Source organism: Sapajus apella, unplaced genomic scaffold (assembly GCF_009761245.1).
Source record: "Sapajus apella isolate SASKATOON/1434 unplaced genomic scaffold, GSC_monkey_1.0 scaffold45, whole genome shotgun sequence".
NCBI classification, from domain to species: domain Eukaryota; kingdom Metazoa; phylum Chordata; class Mammalia; order Primates; family Cebidae; genus Sapajus; species Sapajus apella.
In genome coordinates, this window is record NW_022436985.1 from 11122481 (window position 1) to 11143158 (window position 20678).

The 20678-nt window shown below is 36.2% G+C and overlaps 1 protein-coding gene across 9 annotated transcripts in view; it reads right to left on the reverse strand.

Moving 5' to 3' along the window:
• Positions 1–20678, reverse strand: part of PTPN13 (protein tyrosine phosphatase non-receptor type 13) — a 208489-nt gene that overhangs the window by 113469 nt on the left and 74342 nt on the right. For all 9 annotated transcript variants that reach the window (XM_032239688.1, XM_032239695.1, XM_032239689.1 and 6 more), the window contains exons 4-6: positions 8673–8738; positions 6259–6444; positions 1403–1490 (exon numbers count right to left, since the gene is read on the reverse strand). In XM_032239688.1, coding sequence (XP_032095579.1) covers positions 1403–1490; positions 6259–6444; positions 8673–8738 — 340 coding nt within the window. The remainder of the gene's footprint in view (positions 1–1402; positions 1491–6258; positions 6445–8672; positions 8739–20678) is intronic.

Here is a 20678-nt window from a genome sequence, read left to right on the forward strand (position 1 = left end):
TATATATTCCTTCCTCTCAGATATGAGAGTTCTGACTCTGTAAAGCATTTGGTTCAGATAGTCAAAGTCTACATTTAGTTTTCACAATTAGAGTTGCTCATAGGTTTTAAATAAGACAGCCTTCTCTGATGTTCTGATTAAATTAAAATCTTAACTTTTTAATCTGTTTTACAACCTATATCAATTAGAATATATTTTATTAGAATATATTTAAGCAACTTGTACATTTACTTCTACTTAGCCCCGAGATCTAAGACTAGATCTAAAAAAGTATTTTTGTTAATGTTTAGATTATCATGATTCAATATTGCTTGATAAGAAAAGAACAAAGATAATCAGTAAAATCAAAAGTTTATTTTATAAATAAGCCATGCTTGAAACTTAACAATGAAAAATAAATTGTCACATAAAATTATATTTACTTTTATTTCAAGTGTTTGCAATTTCCATTCATTTCTTTTTCTTTTCTTTTCTTTCTTTCTTTTTTTTTTTTTGTGAGACACAGTTTTGCTCTTTGTTGCCCAGGCTGGAGTGCAGTGGTGAGATCTTGGCTCACTGCAATCTCCGCCTCCCAGGTTTAAGTGATTCTCCTGTCTTAGCCTCCCAAGTAGCTGGGATTATAGGCACCCATCACCACGCCTGGCTAATTTTTGTATTTTTAGAAGAGACGGGGTTTCACCATGTTGGCCAGGCTGGTCTTGAACTCCTAACCTTAGGTGATCCATCCGCCTCGACCTCCCAAAGTGCTGGGATTACAGGTGTGAGCCACTATGCCCAACCTGAAATTTCCATTCATTTCTTTAAAAAAAAATCAATTTAATTATTATCATAGGATACATAATTACATTATGCTATTGACAAACAGCAAAACCACTATTCATCATTAGTTTTTATTTACTAAGTATCATATAACCTAAGGTAGTATTTGATAACTCCATGATGAAATCAATTTAGTGAGTTATTACTAGCATTAAAAAAAAAAAAGAAATAGTATAGAAAATATCAGAGTGCAGTAAGAAAAATGTTTTCTGAAACTTTTGTTTCAGTAGTGTTTATGTTCATAAACATGCATGTGTTTATTCAGTCATGCTTTAAAAAATATTTTTAATATGAAATACCATGATAAAGTAAATAAATGATATTATTATTGGTATACCAACACTGGAAAGGGAAATAATATACTCTGGGAATCCTAACTATATTAATAATGTTTTCTGCGTAACTTTAATGAAATTATTTTTTAATGTAGCTAGTGTTCCTGTCTATTCCCTACCTCGACTTTCTACACTTGTGTTCTAATCATAGTCTCAACTACCAGATTTCAAAGCCAGGTAAGTATAATTTTGTTAAAAAAAATGGGGTAAGATTAAAGCCTAGAAATTTCCTATTAATATATTCTTACCTGTTGGTAATCCTTTTCCTCGCAATCGGTCTCGAATAGCCTGGCTTCGATCAGGCTTTTGTTCACTGTTACAGGAAAGCTGATCTGTCTGTACACAGGTAATAAAAAATCAAGTTTGACAAAAGGATCTCCCTTTTGTTTTCATGGTAACTATCTACAGAATGACACTAGTTACATGGTTTTTGGAGGACATAGTATAAAACAATGAGACTCTACGTCCTATTGTATTTGTACAGTAATTTGTATTCTTGGATCAGATGTACATAGCCCAGGGCTGGCCAATTCATTTTAGAAAATTAAAAGGCAAGAAGCAGTGACTGAAGAGTAACCTAATAACTAGAAAACACCATTAGATTAAACTTGCTAAAATGAGTTCTATTTGAAAACAGTAAACTTGAAGTCTTTTTTCCCCAACCAACTACTACTCTTAAGTTAGATTATAATTTAAAAACCACATTAATTTTGGTATAATAAAGTTTTCTCCTGATTATGCATTAAGGATTTAAATTACTTTCCAAAATAATTTTATAGATCTTACCTGCTAGAAATTACATTTGAGAAATGCTAAGTCTTTTTTTTTTTTTTTTTTTTCTTTTTTGAGACAGATTTGCTCTGTTGCCCAGGTTGGAGGATCTCGGTTCACTGCAACCTCCGCTTCCCGGGTTCAAGCAATTCTCGTGCCTCACCCTCCAGAGTAGCTGGGACTACCAGAGCAAGCCACCACACCCAGCTAAATTTTGTATTTTTAGTAGAGGGTTTCACCATGTTGGTCAGGCGGGTCTTGAACTCCTGACCTCAAGTGATCTGTTTGCCTTGGTCTCCCAACGTGCCAGGATTACAGGCATGAGCCACCATGCCTGGCTGAGAAATGCTGTCTTTAAATGGACACTCTGAGGGATAACAAATTTAAATCAATGCTCTTTTGAGTTCCCTTTAAAGCAAAATGTTTAAGTAGTCTTAAAGTTTAATAGTTTTAACCAAGGGTATTTTCTTGAAATAAAGTATGTCAAATTAGGTCAAACTCCACATTATAAAGGCTAAAAAAATGGACAGATCACAGTCTTTTATTCAGGTGAGCAACGACAGGAGAAATGTCACTATAAATGGAAGAGAGAATGGTAAAGAGAAATTACTTAAATCTAGCACCAAGAGTACGCATACGTATTTGTTTACACACACACACACACACACACACACACACACCCCACAGAAATGTTTTAGTATTGATCCATTAGTGAATCTTGCTTGAGTATGGATTAAAAACTTATCTAAGGTAGTATATTCATGGCTCAAGCATTATGTTTTCTACCTATAAGAAGACTTGCAAATGGAAGTATTTCTGAAATAATGTTATTTAAGTTGTATAAATGATATTAGTTCAGATTATACGGTACTGTCAGCGACTGAAAAGACAGTAAATATCCCACATCTTTGAAAATTCCTACATGGAAGTTACTATTAATAACTATTAATAACTATTGTTTATTGAACAGTTACTACATGTTAGGTGCACACTTTGTGCTATTTAATCCTCAGTCAACCTCATATGGTAGACAGTATTATCCTCATGTTACAGATGAAGGGAGAAATAGCAAGGAAACTTCTAAGGAACACAAAGTAGCTCATTAATAGGGAAATAATTACTTTCACAACAGTTTAATAATATAGGTGATTGACACATATTATTATTCCTATTTTACAGATAAGTAAAATTGTGGTCCAAATAGTATAACATTAAATCAGTGGAAAAACCTAGACAAGTAAGCTGGCTTGCTGATTTTTACCCCACACTAATTAATTTTAAGTAAGAATGATGGTCTCTTAGAATGAATTTCACACTAGTGAAAGACTAACTCATTCTATCAGCTACTGAAGGCAAAAGCTTTAAGTAATATATTGGGATCAAAAACACCCAGCTCCAATGTCTTTGTCATTTACCATATCTGTAGCTATGTGCAAGTTATTTAATCTTTCTTAGCCTTAGTTTCATGCCTTCTAAAATGAGGATAAAAGTGTCTCTATTAAATTGAGGTTGTTATGATGAATAACGTGATAACGCACATAAACTCCTTAGTATAGTGCCTGGCACAAAGTAAAAAACACTTGAAAAAAGGTAGCCGTTGCAATTACTTCTATCCAGTGTTTAGGAGATGAGGAAGAGCAACAGAAAGGTAAGGGGAACATTATTATACTTAGTAAAAATTTGTCTTTGGCAGGGAGTGATGGCTCACGCCTGTAATCCCAGCACTTTGGGAGGCCGAGGTGAGCAGATTGCAAGGTCAAGAGGTGGAGACCATCCTGGCCAACATGGTGAAACCCTGTCTCTATTAAAAAAAAAAAAATTGTCTTTGTGAAGGGAGGCTCTCTACATGCTGATTCCAATTGATCCTTCTATTTTTCTCTCCCATTAAATAACCCCATGATACACCCTATGCCATACTGTTCCCCAAACATACCTGCTTTTCTATTTCACAGCCTTTATCCAGATTCACTTTCCTCTGCGATTACTCTTTCTATCTAGCCTACAGGATGTAGTTCAAAGTGCTATTTTTTCTTTTATTTTGAGGTAGGGTCTCATTCTGTTGCCTAGGCTGGACTGCAGTGGTGTGATCACGGCTTATCACAGCCTTGACCTCCCAGGCTCAAGTGGTCCTCCCACCTCAGCCTCCCAAGTACCTAGGACTAAAGGCATGCGCCACCATGCTCAGCTACAAAGTGCTATTTTTCAATGCAGTCATAATTTGTATCCTTTTTCTTCAAACTCTCATAGATGTTAAAGTTTTTACTGTGTATCTTTTTACAGCCTTCTTTCATTTTATAATTAAGCAAATGGTTATGGCATTTTAGATAAAAACTCTTAGATGAAATATTCTTTTTTTTTGAGACAGAGTCTTACTTTGGCGCCAGGCGCCAGGCTGGAGTGCAGTGGCGCGACCTTGGCTCACTGCAACTTCCGCCTCCTGGGTTCAAGCAATTCTCCTGCCTCGGCCTCCCGAGTAGCTGGGGCTACAGGCGCTCACCACCATGCCCAGCTAATTTTTGTATTTTTAGTAGAGACGGGGTTTCACCATGTTGGCCAGGATGGTCTTGATCTCTTGACCTCGTGATCCGCCTGCCTTGGTCTCCCAAAGTGCTGGGATTACAGGCGTGAGCCACCGCGCCCAGCCTAGATGAAATATTTTATTCAAATTTGTATCTTCTACAGTCTCTAGCACAGGTTTCATAAATAAATGAACAATAAAGATCCACTATAATAAGGAGACCTAAGTGCTAAACCTCAAAGGGATGAAGATTTTATATGTAATATGGCAATTATTAGATAGCCAATAGAATTTCTATGGAGACAGAAAAATAATTCTTCAATCAAAGACAGAACAAATATCTCTCTCACAATTTTACTATAGGAGTAAAATTAGCAAACAGCACAAAAGTCTTAGAGAAAATGTGGTGTAATTAAAAAGTCCCTGGACTGACTAATAGAAAACTCAAATCCCATAGTTATTTGGGTATCAATTTCCTTATCCATGAAGTGAAGTTTTAAAGAATATTAGTCTTATGAGAATGTTTGTGAAAAAAAGACCTCCAAGACCAAGTAAGTCTGGGAAATGCTTCATTTACATGCCTATTCTTCTTGAAGGTTAGTAATACAGTCTATTATATTAAGGCTCTAAGAAGTTCTGCAGTGAAATTTTCCTTCAGTTTTTTTCTTAAGCATAGTATAGAGGAATTTTTTTGAACAAAAATATTAAAAACAATGTGAGAGACTTTGTTCTAAACAGATGATTTTCATAGAATTTTTAACAGCTTTACCTTTGTTCAAAAAAAATCACATGCAGAAACAAACAGATCAAATAAAACTGAAACTGCTCTAGTTAAAGATGGAAAATGGGCAACCAAGAAACCCATTTATTCAGCCTCTACTTACTACATTTCCTTTTACTATAGGACTGCAAAGGTTTCTTGGGGAAGAGTTTACAAACCATTTGTCTAAAAGTTCTCTGGACCTGTCAGTTATCAACTGGAAAATGGTGTGGAATTTGGATATATTCCTGGCAGCCATCTGACATCCTGGTTAAGATGGGAACTAAACCCCTACTGATGAGGAATTCTGAGGAAGCCAACAAGAACACTGTGTGGCAGTGGTAAATTTGTAACCTGTACGAAGAAGAAGGACCAACACTCAGGGACTATAACGCTAAAGATAAGAGCAGATAAACTATACATCCAGATCAGATAGTGCAAACAAGATAGAATACAGCCTTAGAAATGCAGAACAGAGGTGGGACTTTCAGGTAAGATAGAGCATTGGTTATTCTTGGGATTCTTCATATCCAAGACAAGAGAAAAAACAGAAGAGTCCAGGTCTTGGGGAAATCTGTCAGGGATACAAGCATGGATTCTCTCTGTGTACTAGGCAGCAGTGTTCAGAAAAGGAGGGAAAGTGAAGGTTTGGGAAATACCTACAAGATGCAAACAAATGAGTGGTCCAGAAATAGCTGTAAAGCAACCAAAAGTACATTTAAATATTTCTAAAACCCATTTTCATGTTAATACATTTTTTTCTAGGTGTTCACAAAATCTAAGAAAGAAAACAAGGGTAGACATTTTCAGCTCAAACATGCTATCATTCTATGATACTTTGGGGAATAACTTCGCAAAATCTATACTTATTGCAATGAGCTTCTAAATTTTAAGTATTGTTTGAAATAAACAATTTATATTAGAAGAAGAACTTAAATTTTCCATTTTTAGTCTTCATTGAGAAAACGCTACCTATATAGTATCTTTAAAGAACTTTTGTGATATCCACTAAATTTTAAAATATGACAATTTTTACCATTGTAACTGTAGCTTACCCCAGAAAGATTTCCCAGAACGAGTTTTACCAAGTGTTTCACATAAGAGAATGAGGGTGCACAATTGCTATTCCTAATGTGGGCGCTGCAAGCATCCAGCACAGTTCGAACAGAAACTCGAGCATAAATAACATCCTCACACATTCCAAGCAGTATGCTGTTGAGATGATCTCCCAGCTTGATAGGCTGAATATAAATAAAGGAAAAGCCACATTAATAAATGTGAGCAAATATTCTTTTTAATGAGACAAATCATTCTAGGAATCACAGGAATCACACTAAAATACACTTCACATACTTGAAGGAAATAAATTCCTTATTAGCATAAGTATCTTACTGTGTTTTACCTTCTTATGGTCCAAAAAAATATTAGTAGAAGATGGTTAACTTATACTTCCCTAGATAGGAAGTACAGAAAAACTCCAAGCATTTTAAAATATAAAATAGTGAAATTCTTGGGTTATTCAAATGTTTTGATAAACACTTACTATATGTACACACACGTGTATACACACACACACACACACACATACCCCCACACCCCATTTGAGGGAATAAACTTTCATAATATTACATAAAATATAATACAGTCAACGTATATAATTAGATACTTCCACGATAACTTAAAGGAGATTTAAAATACTATAATGCCTCAAGACCATTTAAATATAGATTCTCATTATGTTGGCCAGAGAAGCCAGAATGTGAGGGCTTTTTAAAAAATTGGTTTCATATTTTGTGGAATATTATATATAAATGGCCAAGGAGCACATGAAAGAGTGGCCAACATCATTATTCACTAAGAAATGCAAATTAAAACCACTACAAGAAGAAGCTACTACACACCCAATAAAATAGTGAAAAATAAAAATACTAAGAATACAAGAATAGGTAAGGAGTGGAGCAATTAAAACTCACCTCCAAGCTGATGACACTTTAAACTGGTATATCCACTTTGGTCTAAAAAAAATGCCTTTCCTATGACCTTTTCACTTCCCGTCCATTTGGGTAGTATTAATATATCATCCTTTAGGTATTTGCTTAGATGCAATGTCCTTTAAAAAACTTGTCCTCTCCCTCCAAGCCAAACCAAAAGTATGAACTCTGTTTTCCATAGCGTCCTCCATTTTCCCTAACATAGCATTTACTGCATTATTTTGTAATCAGCCGTTTAGCTGTCTGTTCCTTCCAAAAACTTCATAGGTATGGGTCACTATAGTCCTAGTGTCTAACAGTATCTGACACAAGGTAGGTACTTAATAAATACTTTTGAATTAATGTTAAATATTTCTAAAATATTTTGATTTCTGATTCTAAAATACAAGTTAATATTTCCCTTCTAATTTATATTTATTGATATTGACCCTCTATTTGTATTTGATATTGACTTTATTTTCAGCTATCAGAAAAGAGCATAATGTGTTATAGACTGAAATCACATTTTACAAGTTAGGTTGCATAATATAGGACACCAGTATTTCCAGTAATAATTTAACCTTCTCGTTTATATTTACAGAATTGAAACTGAAGAGAGAAAGAAAACATACATTTTTTTCATGACATAAAATCAAACGAAATGAAGAATATCATTTATCGTTGATGGATCTTAAGATGTTTGGATTTTAGAATAAAAGCCTAAAATGCTTGTTACTTCTTATATTTAATCAGAAAAAACACACCTAGTTATTTTGGGTTTTGACTTATAAAGACCTAAAATGAAACCTAATTCTATATGTTATATCTTGCCTTGATGAAATATGGCTATTTTTAAATTTTCAATTACTATTACTACTATGTTTATATCGGTCTTTAGGAATCAGAATTATTTTAGAAAATAATAACTAGAAGCAGCTCAATGGCAATCAGGGCCCAAGACCTCAGCAAGTGTTACTTTAATACGTGTGTCTGCTGCTGTAGGGGTAGTGAAGTATGATGTGTGATTGACATGCCAAGGGAAAAAGCTATGACATTCTCTAACACTACGCTCTGAGACATAGGGCTACTATTCCTAGAGTTTTTGCATCAAAAGAGCTATCACTTTCAGTAGAATGAATCATCAAAGACAAGGGATGTCCAATCTCTCTTAACAGTCACCAAATTAGATAAAATGAGGTACATTCCCATTTCTTTTGCTATAATTTTTGAAGAGGCCAGCTACATCTCACAGACTAAGTTGTTGAAGCTTGGGTAGTGATTGCTACAATTCTAAGAATATCTTAAAAATAGTGTCTTTAGTACTTTATTGTAAATTCATTCTGAAAGTATGACATTATTAATGTAAACAACCTCTATAGGAATGCTGATATACCTGACCGTACACTGTAGAACACATATAAATGTGTGGAAGAGCTATGACAAAAGGCGTAAAACTGCACACATGTAAAAAGTGTAACAACTGTAAAAACTTAACTTACTTGGCTCTGAGGCACTTCATGATCTGCGCCCCAATACAGTGTCATTCCGAGAGAATAAATATGGATCTAGGAACAGAATTTTTAAGAAATAATTTTATGACAAAATATAATAGAAAATTTAGCAAGTGCTATATATACAGATTATTTTGTTCCAAAGAAAATATAATACACAATTTGAGAAAATCATTTTCTATTTTACATAAAAGTATATGAGAGCTTAAAAGAGATAATAAGACTGAAAATTATTACAACAGATGTTTTTCTAATTCCCCAGCCCATCCTTTATGAGCAATCATTTTTGCTAACTTTTAAAGTTTCCTTATGCAAATCCAAGCAAACATGAATACATGTTCTTATTTCTTCCTTTTACAAAAGGTCAGAAATCTTAAAAATTATTGGGTACCTTGCTTTTCTTTTTTGAGGCAGAGTCTGGCTCGTAGCCCAGGCTGGAATGCAGTCAGTGACACAATCTCAGTTCACTGCAACCGCCATTCCCTGGGTTCAAGCAATTCTCCTGTCTGAGCCTCCTGAGTAGCTGGGGTTACAGGTGTGCGCCAGTATGCCTGGGTAATTTTTCTTTTTTAAGTAGAGATAAGGTTTTGCCATGTTGGCCAGGCTGGTCTTGAACTCCTGACATCAGGTGATCTGCCCACCTCGGCCCCCAAAGGGTTGGGATTACAGGCATGAGCCACCACCCCCAGCAGGCAACTTGCATTTTTAACTATCAGTAGATATTTCCATATCAGTAGTTTAGAGATCCTTTTTTAAAAATGGTACATAGAATTCCATTAGTGGCTGTAGCACTGTTTATATAACCAATCTGTTATTAATCGAGAATTAAGAGTTTTTTCAAACCTTTGCTACTATAAATGATGTTTCAGCAAACAAGCTTGTGATATCTCATTCTGTCCATACAAGTATTTCTCTTAAAATGATTCTCTGAGATAATGCATGAGAAAGTAAATCATCTGTAGTTTTTATATTTATTATCAGATTCCCTTATATAACAGCTGTACCACTTTGCACTTCTACCAGCAACATGTAAGAGTTTTTCCATAAGCCTTGTCCATAGAGAGATTACGAAGACTTGAGGTTTTGCCAGTCTAAAAATTGACTAATAAATCTCACTGCATTACTGCAGTTTTTGTTTTCTTTTGTTTTTTGACAGGATCTCTCTCTGTTGCCCAGGCTGGAGTAAGGTGGTGCAATCATAGCTCACTGCTGCCTCAAAATCCTGAGCTCAGATGATCCTCCTGTCTCAGCTTCTCAAGTAGCTGGGACTACAGGCATGTAAAACCACACCTGGCTAATTTTTAAAATTTTTAGAGAGATGGGGATCTCACTATATTGCTGAGGCTGTTCTCAAACTCCTGGCCTCAAGGGATCCTCCTGCCTTGGTCTCCCACTGTTAGGTAAGAGCCACCTTACTTGGCCTTACTGCAGTTTTTTGTTTTTTTTTTTTTTTTTCTTTCCTCACTGCCGTTTTGATTAGCATTTTCTCATGATGAATGGGTAGAGTAGTACAGGAGAAGGAAGCCTAATTAAAGGAGTTTTCCTTAGGTTGTTTGCTTTGTTTGCTTCTTAAAGATTAAAAAAACACAACATATTTTTATGCTGATAGGAATGATTCGACAGGGAAAACTGGAAATGCAGGAGAGAATGGAGATTGCTAGAGGAACACGTTGAGAAGACAAGGAGATTGCAGCCAAAGGGCAAATGGAGGAGCTGGCTTTACAGAAGAGTACGGACAGTTCATCTGTAGTAAGATGGCAGAGCATGTGGGAATTCACACAGGTAGGCTGGTAAAGGGATGATAGGGAAAGTCTCTTCTGATTGCTTCTATTTTTTTCTGTGACACAACAAGCAGGATCTCAGTTATAAGTAATCATCGTTCCTATTTCCTGCCATTAAGAGGTTCAGAGCTAAACTTCTGGGCCACTTCTATCAATACTGAATTCTTGCTTTTGTTGTTGGTGTGTTTGGTAGCATCGTTACTAAAGCTTCATCTTATTTTCTTGCCTTTATTTACTCGGCTCCTATTTTTACACCTTTATTTATCAATTCTATAAACTGTCTCAAACCCTCTTTAGAAATCAGTTAGATATATGTAATAAAAGTGGGTACCCTCTTTACAATCTCACAACACTTTAATATATCCCTTAAATTGTTTTCTAAATTATAGATTAGAGACGTTGTTCCACTTGTCAAATATTTTCATGGCTCCTAATTTTTAAACATTCAAATTTTAAAATAATGACATTCAGGGCTCACTGTGACCTGCTTCTATTTCCATTTTGCAAGCAGATTTTAAAGTTTCCTTCTGTCATCATTCCTTCCTCTATCACAACCTAAACACTTCAGCACATTTAGATAATTTTCTGTGGGCAAAATATAACTTTTTGTTTCTCAACTTTTTCTTATCTGTTCTTTCCACCAAAAATATTTTTTCTTTGTCTCTGGCTACTATGGATAGGCCAGAGATGATGTTTCCCCTTATATATGCTGAATAAATGCTTCCAAACAGGTTTTTTAAACCATTCTCTCATATATGATAGTTATATTTCTGCATCACACTTCATTAGCATCTCTGATGAAGTAGTTAATTAATATTACCTTGTTGTATAGTTAGATGAGTCCTTGTTTGTCTTCCTTGGGGGGAAACATTTTTTTTTTTTAACACATCTTAGTATCCCTCTTAAGTAACACAGAATGTTACATAGTAGATACTCAATACATGTCTGTTGAACTAAATTAAATGTGCATGAAGTTCAAGACAGCCTAGTGCAGATTATTTGTATCATATTTCTCTTTAAGCTTCTTTCCAAAGAGTCTCAAATGTAAAAACCTATTCAAAGAGCCTCATATATGAAAAACATTTTTCATAGCTTTAGCATAAAGGACAAATTGCATATTCAATTATATTAATTTTGGTTTATGGTTCTTTGAGATATGGCCCATGCTTTAAGATTCTTTATTGGCCGGGAGTGGTGGCTCACGCCTATAATCCCAGCACTTTGGGAGGCCAAGGAGGGTGGATCACAAGGTCAAGAGATCAAGGCCATCCTGGTCAACATGGTAAAACCCCATCTCTATTAAAAATACAAAAATTAGCTGGGCGTGGTGGCACACGCCTGTAGTCCCAGCTACTCGGGAGGCTGAGGCAGGAGAATTGCTTGAACCCAGGAGGCGGAGGTCGTGGCGGTGAGCCGAGATTGTGCCATTGCACTCCAGCCTGGGTGACAAGAGCAAAACTCCATCTCAAAAAAAATATTAAAAAAAAAAAGATCCTTTATTATAGTTACTTCTCAATATGCCAAGTGAGTTACTATATGTTAATAATTTTTATACATGACTATAATAAAACATTCTTAAAACTAGGTTATAAAATTGTACACTTTGTGATCACCTATGAATACAGTGTAATGGTTAGTTGCATGTGTCAACTTGACTTGACCAAAGGTTGCCCAGATATTTGGTCAAATCTCATTCTGGCTGTTTCTGTGAGTGTTTTTGGAGGAGATTAACATTTACATGAGTAGACTGAGTAAAGCAGACTGCCCTCCATATTACGGGGGGGCCCTTTCCAATCAGTTGAAGGCCTGAAAAGAACAAAAAGGTTAAATCTCTTCTGAGTAAGAGAATTCTTTCTGCCTAATTGCCTTAGAACTGGGCCATTGTTTTCCTCCTTTGGACTCAAACTGAAACTTTCTTGGCTCTTGAGCCTGCCAGTCTTTGAACTAGAACTATACCAGCAGTTGTACTGTTTCTCTGACCTTCAGACTCAGACTTGAAATACATCACTGGCTCTCCTGAATCTCCAGTTTGCAAACTCATCCTGAGGATCTTGGAGCTTGTGTGCCTTCAAATTGCATGAAGCAACCCTTTATAATAAACCTCTCTACACACACACACACACACACACACACACACACACACACACACACACCCTATTGGTTCTGTTTCTCTGCAGAACCTTGACTAATATATATAGGTATGAAATATCTGTATAGAGAAATAAAATATGCAAAATGATAATTGCTACTTTACTAGGATGGTACTTTGTGGGTTCCACACTATTAGTAATATTTTAAATCATAATTAAAAATATGTTGTTGTTAGATAACTCCAGGTATGTCAGATCTTTGTTAGAATAACATAATATCACCTCATACCTAATATTAGAAAAATATTTCTTACAGAATACAAAGAAAAATGCTTTTACATTTATTCCAAAACATCTGTATAGTGTAAGTAGATGATGCTTCCATATGCATTATTCATAAATTAAAGGAGTTTGTACTGTTGATGTCACCTAAAAAGACACAGGCATAAAGGTCACTGATACAAAGATGTAACTATATTAATACAGTAGCACTGATATGACTGAAAGTGCTTAGTTCATCTGGTTAATAAATAGCAGCAGTAGATGGGTTACAGACTGCTTATAGGCATTGTGTAGAAAGGAGGAAGGTCATGCACAGGAAGGATTACTTAAAAACAGGCAAGTATTTGATCACGTATTTTCCTTTTTTTAAATGTAATGAGAAAAAAGGGGGAATCCACAATCCAGCTAACAAATATCTTCTACTAAAGATATCAACAAGTCAAGGCCCAAAAAAGAATCAGGCAGTGTAAGTTAAAAAATGTTTTTGATCTGCTTCTCACTTGTATTGCTTATTATTTAGCTTCCCAGGGAATTTGTGGTTTTGTGACCTTTGTTGTTCCATCTGTACCTTACGGACAGCACAGAGATGCTCTATTTTCCTTCTTTAGCATAGAAGTATAGCGGGCCAGGACACAGTCCTATAGAGGTGGGTGCCTTTGATAGTGATGATTCATATATATACATGAATCAGTGAAAAGATGGAAGAGATGATTCTAGATGACGTGCATGTATAGAAGAGCTACATAGCTACCCATTTAGTCAACATTTTTTTCTGAAAGTCACTACGCTAGGGAGTATGATAAGATGCAAATATCTCATCTTGGTATCAATAATACTGTCATAAGCTAATATATATTACTATATATATTAGAAAATAATTAGCTAGCATGTACATAATGCTGTGTTCCAAACTTATATATATTGTAGAACAATTTCTTCCTTTCTCTTTCTTTTTCTCTTTTTTTGAGACAGAGTCTCACACTGTCACCCAGGCTGGAGTGCAGTGGTGCGATCTTGGCTCCCTGTAAGCTTCGCCTCCTGTGTTCAAGAGATTCTCCCTGTCTCAGCCTCCCGAATAGCTGGGATAACAGGTGGCTGCCACCACACCAAGTTAATTTTGGTATTTTTAGTAAGACGGGGTTTTGCCATGTTGGCCAGGCTGTTCTTGAACTCCTGACCTCAAATGATCTACCTGCCTCAGCCTCCCAAAGTGCTGGGATTACAGGCATGAGCCACCACACTTGGCCCATATTACATACATTAACTCATTCATTCTTACAGAGGTAACCTAACTTGCCAAAGGTCACACAGCTATTTAACTGACAGAGGGAAGATTCTTACTCTGGCTTCAGTTTCTTACCCTCAGCACTACTGACATTTGGGATTGCATGGTTCTTCGCACTGGGGATCCGTGCTGTAAACTGTAGGAGATTTGGCAGGATCTGTGACTTCTATCCATTAGATGCCAGTAGTACTACCTATTCCTACCCTCTCTGTTACGACAACCAAAATTGTCTCCAGATAATGTCAAATGTTCCGCAGGAGGGAAAACTGCCTCTGGTTGAAAACTACTAATTTAATCTGTATATCATTTTCCAGAATTAAAAGTCTAACAGGAAAGAGATATAAATATATATGTATGCACCTATGTATTAAACAAAGTAGAAGTAGTAAATTTGTGCTAAGGAGATTCAAGGATACAAGAAAAGGTTACTTTTGACTCTTGAGAAGTTAGAAGAAACTTAAAGCAGATGGGAGTTAAGCTAAGACTTGAAACATAGCTTATATGTCTCTTTCTCTGCTCTTATATATTCTGTATAGATCTATTATCATTGTGTATATTGCCTGCACATCATCATCATCATCATTTCTTTTTCTCTGTCTCTCAGCCTCCTGGCCCTTTGAGAGTAAGATCTACTCCTTACTCATCTTTGTTACCTCCTTGACCTTTTATAGGGTTGGATATATTGTAAGTCTTCAGTAGATGCTCACTGAAAGAATGGATGGTACATAGGATGTGGATACATGAAAACAGGGTTGAAAGGCATTGTTCTGCAAAGAAGCGAAGCCCAAAAGCACAAGATCTATCTAATAATCACCAGCTCCAGCCTGTGCATCTAAAAAAGAGGAGTCAGAAGGTAGTTGGGACCAGACTCTGGAGAGATTTTTATGTTTGGTTAAGGAATCTGTACTTCATTGGGTAAAAAAGGAGCAACTCAGTGAAGGTTTTTGAGGAGAAAAACCCTCATGATCAAGGGTATGACACGATCAGGGGTATTAATCTGATAGTGGCAGAGAGAACAGTCAAGAAGCAGGAATAAGAGTTAGGAGAAATGACAAAAGTCCAAGAGAAGAGAAATGAGAACTTCACCATAGTGCCAGTAATAGGGCTGAAAAGGAAAGAACTAAAATGGCTAAACTTAGAAAGACTTGAGAAATTCAAGCAATTAAGTGCATATGTGAAAAGGGAGGAACCAGAGATAGAGATAAAGAAAATGTGACATGGAAAGATGAGAGTCAAGGAAGCTCATTAATTTAACTTCTGTAGGATAGAAATACATTTCTTTCTGTACAGTTGTAAAGTCTGGAATGTAAACTCCATGCACAGAGGGATTTTGTCCTGTTCACCACTCTACCCCTAGACCTAGCCCAACATTTAATATATAATAGTGATAGTTACTATTTCTTGGGTGCCATATATATATATATATATATATATATGACACTACATATATATATACACACACACATACATATACACAATAGTATGTATATATATACTGTCCTAAACACTTTACAAGTATTATCTTATTTCACTTTCTAATAACCCTACAAGGTAAGTACTATTATTAACACCATATAGATAAGGCACCTGAGGCATAGAAAGGTTAAGCAAATTGCCTGAGTTCATATATCCCTTAGGTGACAAAGCCAGATTCAACCCAGAGCCCATACATGATAAATATTTGTTGAAATATAAAATGGGATGATAATAAAATTATCATCATTGAGAAGGCTAACAATACTTTCTACCTCTTGATCCATTCTTCAAAGGGGAGATGAAAAGCCTTCAAATATTTGTCTCACTGACCATAAGAGACAAGTTGGGTGAGACACTACAGCCTGATGTGCAGATACCTCTCATTCAGCCATCTCTGGATCTCTGTGAAGAAATATGAACTGCTTTATGTGTGCTACATAGCTCCTTTTAGCAACACGCCCCTGAGATTGTGTGGCTATGCACTTAAAAGCAACAAATCATAGATACCACTGGGTTAAAAAATTATTTTTACCTATTGCCAAATATGACATCAAACTATGTCATGCATCAGAATCACCTGAAGGGACTGATAAAACATAGGTGGCTGGGTCATATCTCCAGGGTGTCTGATTCAGTAGGTCTGGGGTAGGGCCTGAGAACTTGCTTTTCTACAGAATTCCCAGGTGATGGTGATGCTGCTGATTGGAGGGACCAGACTTTGAGAACCACTAGCAGAGAACACAGGGAATACAATAGTGAGGAGGACAAACAGGGTCTCTTCCATATCAAATCTTCACTCCTGTTTATAAGATAAGATAATGTGACATATGAGAAGTACACAGAGAGAACAACAGAGCGTAGGAGAAAGCTTCACCTCTACAGTAAAAGTTAGCCAGACAGTGAGGGGATGAGCTGAGTCGAAATAACACGAGTCTGGGTGAAAAGACTTTTTGAAGCTGAAAGAAGAAAATGCACAGAGGTTAATAAGAAAGAAAGTATGTGGCATATCTCAGACACTGAAGTAAATTCAGAATGACTGAAGCACAGAGCTTGACAAAAAGACGGCTTAGACAAGGCCGATAAAATAAGATCTTGAAGGCCATAGTCAAGAGTTTATTCAGGGGACATGGAGAATCTGAGTAATTTTAAATAGGAATAGAACAAGATCATATATGGGTTTTCAAAAATGTACTGACTGCAGTTTATCAGAATTGTTTTCACCACTGGTCATTTGTGATGGACTGAACTAAGGAGGGAGCAGTGAGAGCTAATATGTGTAGACATATATGAGATACTAAAGAGATAGAATCAAGAGAAATTAATCACAGATTTAGGAAATGGAGCCAGAGGTGAATGAAAAATTAAGAATGACACCTTAGACTTTTCCTTGTAAATTGGGGAAATGATGGTCCATTCATTTATAGGAAACACACTGGAAGGGAGAAAAGTTTCAGGGTATGAGAAGAACCAATGAGTTTAATTTCAGATCTATTGAGTCTGAGATGCCTGTTGGACATTCCAGTGAACATTAAGGGGCTTTACATAAAAGTCAAGAGCATGGTGTTAGAGATACATACATTTGGGATCTGTCAGCAAATAGTCAATGACTTTTAGCCCTTTAGAAAGAAGCAAGAAGAAAAGCTATAATCCGTCTATCCAGGAGAATATATAAAAACACATTTTTTTGGTATGCATATAGTTTTTAAACTTTTAATGGCCTATTGAGCTTATTCCTCTGACCTCTGAGGGTATGAAGGAACTTAGATTATGATCTGATATAAAAGCAATTGCACAAATTTACTTAGACATAATTCTTTTCTTTCAATATTTCCTAAAAGGAAAACTCACCTCCAAATAAAGCTCAAAACAGCAGGCTGTTATTTGCTAATTTTAAAATTAACACTTTCTCCACAACACATTACCTTCTACATTTCATCACGTTTTAAATATTGAGTATATATACTTGGTTAGTTCCTAAGATATACCTAAGCAGCTTAATAATATATCTGACAACTTATTTAACTCTAAGCTACTTACTGTAGGACTACAAACACTAATATACATATATTACAAACCAAAACATGTTCTAGTGCTCTAGAGGAGACCCGCCAACTGCAGAATGGCTCCAGAGATCTGATGAAGTAGGATTATTTTAGGATCCATTTTGGTCCCCTAAATCCTCTCTCATGGGGCTAAATTTTCATATTAAGAGTTATACCTTTAAGTTAAGATGATATAGAATTAAAGACTAATAAGATGATAATGTATTATCTGACTGGAACAAAACATTAAGCCATTAACGCTCAATAACATTATCAGAAATTAGTTTTTTAGCTAGTGGAACATAGTATGGTGAAGTGATAAAGACCTAAATTTCTATAATGCTTTTGCACCTATAAAAAGTTTAGTACTTGGCGTCATCTTTTATTGTGGTAAAAGAAACCATGTAATATTAAATTTATTGGCCGGGTGCGGTGGCTCACGCCTGTAATCCCAACACTTTGGGAGGCCAAGGTGGGCTGATCACAAGGTCAAGAGATGGAGGCCATCCCGGCCAACATGGTGAAATGCTGTCTCTACTAAAAATACAAAAATTAGCTGGGCGTGGAGGTGCGCACCTGCAGTCCTAGCTACCTGGGAGGCTGAGACTCACTTGAACCTGGGAGGCAGAGGATGCAGTGAGCCAAGATTGCGTCACTGTACTCCAGCCTGGCGACAGAGTAAGACTGTCTTAAAAAAAAAAAAGATTAAATTTACCATCTATCTTTAAGTATATATTTTAGTAGTAGTGTTAAGTGTATTTACATTGTTGTGCAACAGTCTTGGAACTTTTTCATCTTGCAAAACTAAAACTCTATACTCATTAAACACGAATTCTTCCCTCTACCCTCTCTGCCAGTCCTTAGCAATCACCTTTCTACTTTCTGTTTCTATGATTTTGACTACTTTAGATACTTCATATGAGTGGCATCACATAGTGTTTGTCCTTTTGTAATTGGCTTATTTCACTTAGCATAATGTCTTCCAGGTTCATCCATGTTGTAGCATGTGACAAGACTGCCTTTTACTTAAGCCTGAATAATATTCATTGTATGTACATGCCACATAGTTTTTTTTTTTATCCATTCATCTGTCAATGAAATTTTGGGTTGCTTCCAGCTCTTGGCTATTGTGAATAACATTGCTATAAACATGGGTGTGCAAATATCTTTTTGAGTTCCTGCTTTGAATTCTTTTGGATATATATACTCAGAAATGGGGTTGCTGGATCACATGATAATTCTATTTTTAAATTTTTAAGAAACCTTTATACTACTTTCCATAGTAACTGTACAATTTTACACTCTCATCAACAACACACAAGGGTTTCAGTTTCTCCACATCCTTGCCAACAGCTGTTACATCCTGTTCTTTTGATAGTAGCCATCATAACGGATGTGAGATGGTAGCTCTATCTCTACAACCCTAACATTTAACATTTTCAATTTAATGATATGATTACATGTTGGACTCTGTCACTAGACAATCCTAGAGTTTCTTTTTCAGTGGCACAGAGTCCTGGCATATAACAAACATTTGTCAAATTTATGAATGAATGAATAAAAACAGGGGACAGGGGATGGATTAATGAGATTTAACATAGGGTATGTACTGTATAGTGTGATTAAGGGCATTTGGTGATTTTTTTGGTCAAGTTCAGTTCAGGTTTCTGCTAAGCTTGGGTAAGTAGATTTACTATTATTGACCTAAAGATGATCCTTGATTTTCAAAAAGCACAGAGATGGTAGGGGGCAATAATTCTTGATATTTAGACTACAAATTAGTGGCAATAAACAAGATTAGTTTATCAGTAACATAGTACAAATTTCTGGTGCATATCAATATTTTTGAACAGAAAGCACAACAGGAATTTGATTCAAGCTCCATTCCATCAAACTGATTTCAAAAGAACTGTCAAATAAATACACCTTCTGCCAGGCAAGCAGGAAGTAGAAAATTACCAAAAAAGCCAGAGGATCAAACAACTTAGTGTGGCCTGTATAAACCTGTCTACTCAATTAAAGGGACGTTATCTTGAAAAGTAAAGTTTTAAAGTAAATAAATGAAAATGGCTATTTACATAGTTGATAGTAAGGGAGTTTTTTCATACAAACATATGTGTACAGTTTACAAAACACTTTTAAGTGTAATCTTGTAATTCCTCTGAATGAAGAGAACATTTTCATATATCAAGAGTGCTAGGCACTGAGCATTATAAAACAATTTATATGTCATCAACAGCAAGCATTTGTTGAGGGCCAGTTAATAGCATATTCTTAACTCATCAAAGTCATTAAGTCCCGTTACTCTCCTCACTTTCAAAATGCCCTTGCCATTTTAAAACCAGAATACTGTGCTAGATGACCTTTGCTTCATGTTATAAACAGGAACAAAAAACCTGATTTTCTGGCCGGGCACAGTGGCTCATGTATGTAATCCCAGCACTTTGGGAGGCTGAGGTGAGCAGATCATGAGGTCAGGAGTTCGAGACCAGCCTGACCAACATGGTGAAAGCCCATCTCTACAAAAAATACAAAAATTAGCTGGGTGTGGTGCCGCACACCTGTAATCACAGCTACTTGGGAGGCTGAGGCAGGAGAATTGCTTGAACCAAGGAGGTGGAGGTTGAGGTGAACAGAGAGTGTGCCATTGCACTCCAGTCTGGGTGACAGAGCGAGACTCCATCTCAAAAAAACCAAAAACCAAAAACCAAACAAACAAAAAGCTGATTTGCTTTGTATTTAGAATTACACTTAAGATCGGTGGCTCATGCCTGTAATTCCAGCACTTTGGGAGGCCGAGACGGGTGGATCACGAGGTCAAGAGATCGAAACCATCCTGGTCAAATGGTGAAACCCCGTCTCTACTAAAAATACAAAAAATCAGCTGGGCATGGTGGTGCGTGCCTGTAATCCCAGCTACTCAGGAGGCTGAGGCAGGAGAATTGCCTGAACCCAGGAGGCGGAGGTTGTGGTGAGCCGAGATCGCGCCATTGCACTGCAGCCTGGGTATCAAGAGCAAAACTCTGTCTCAAAAAAAA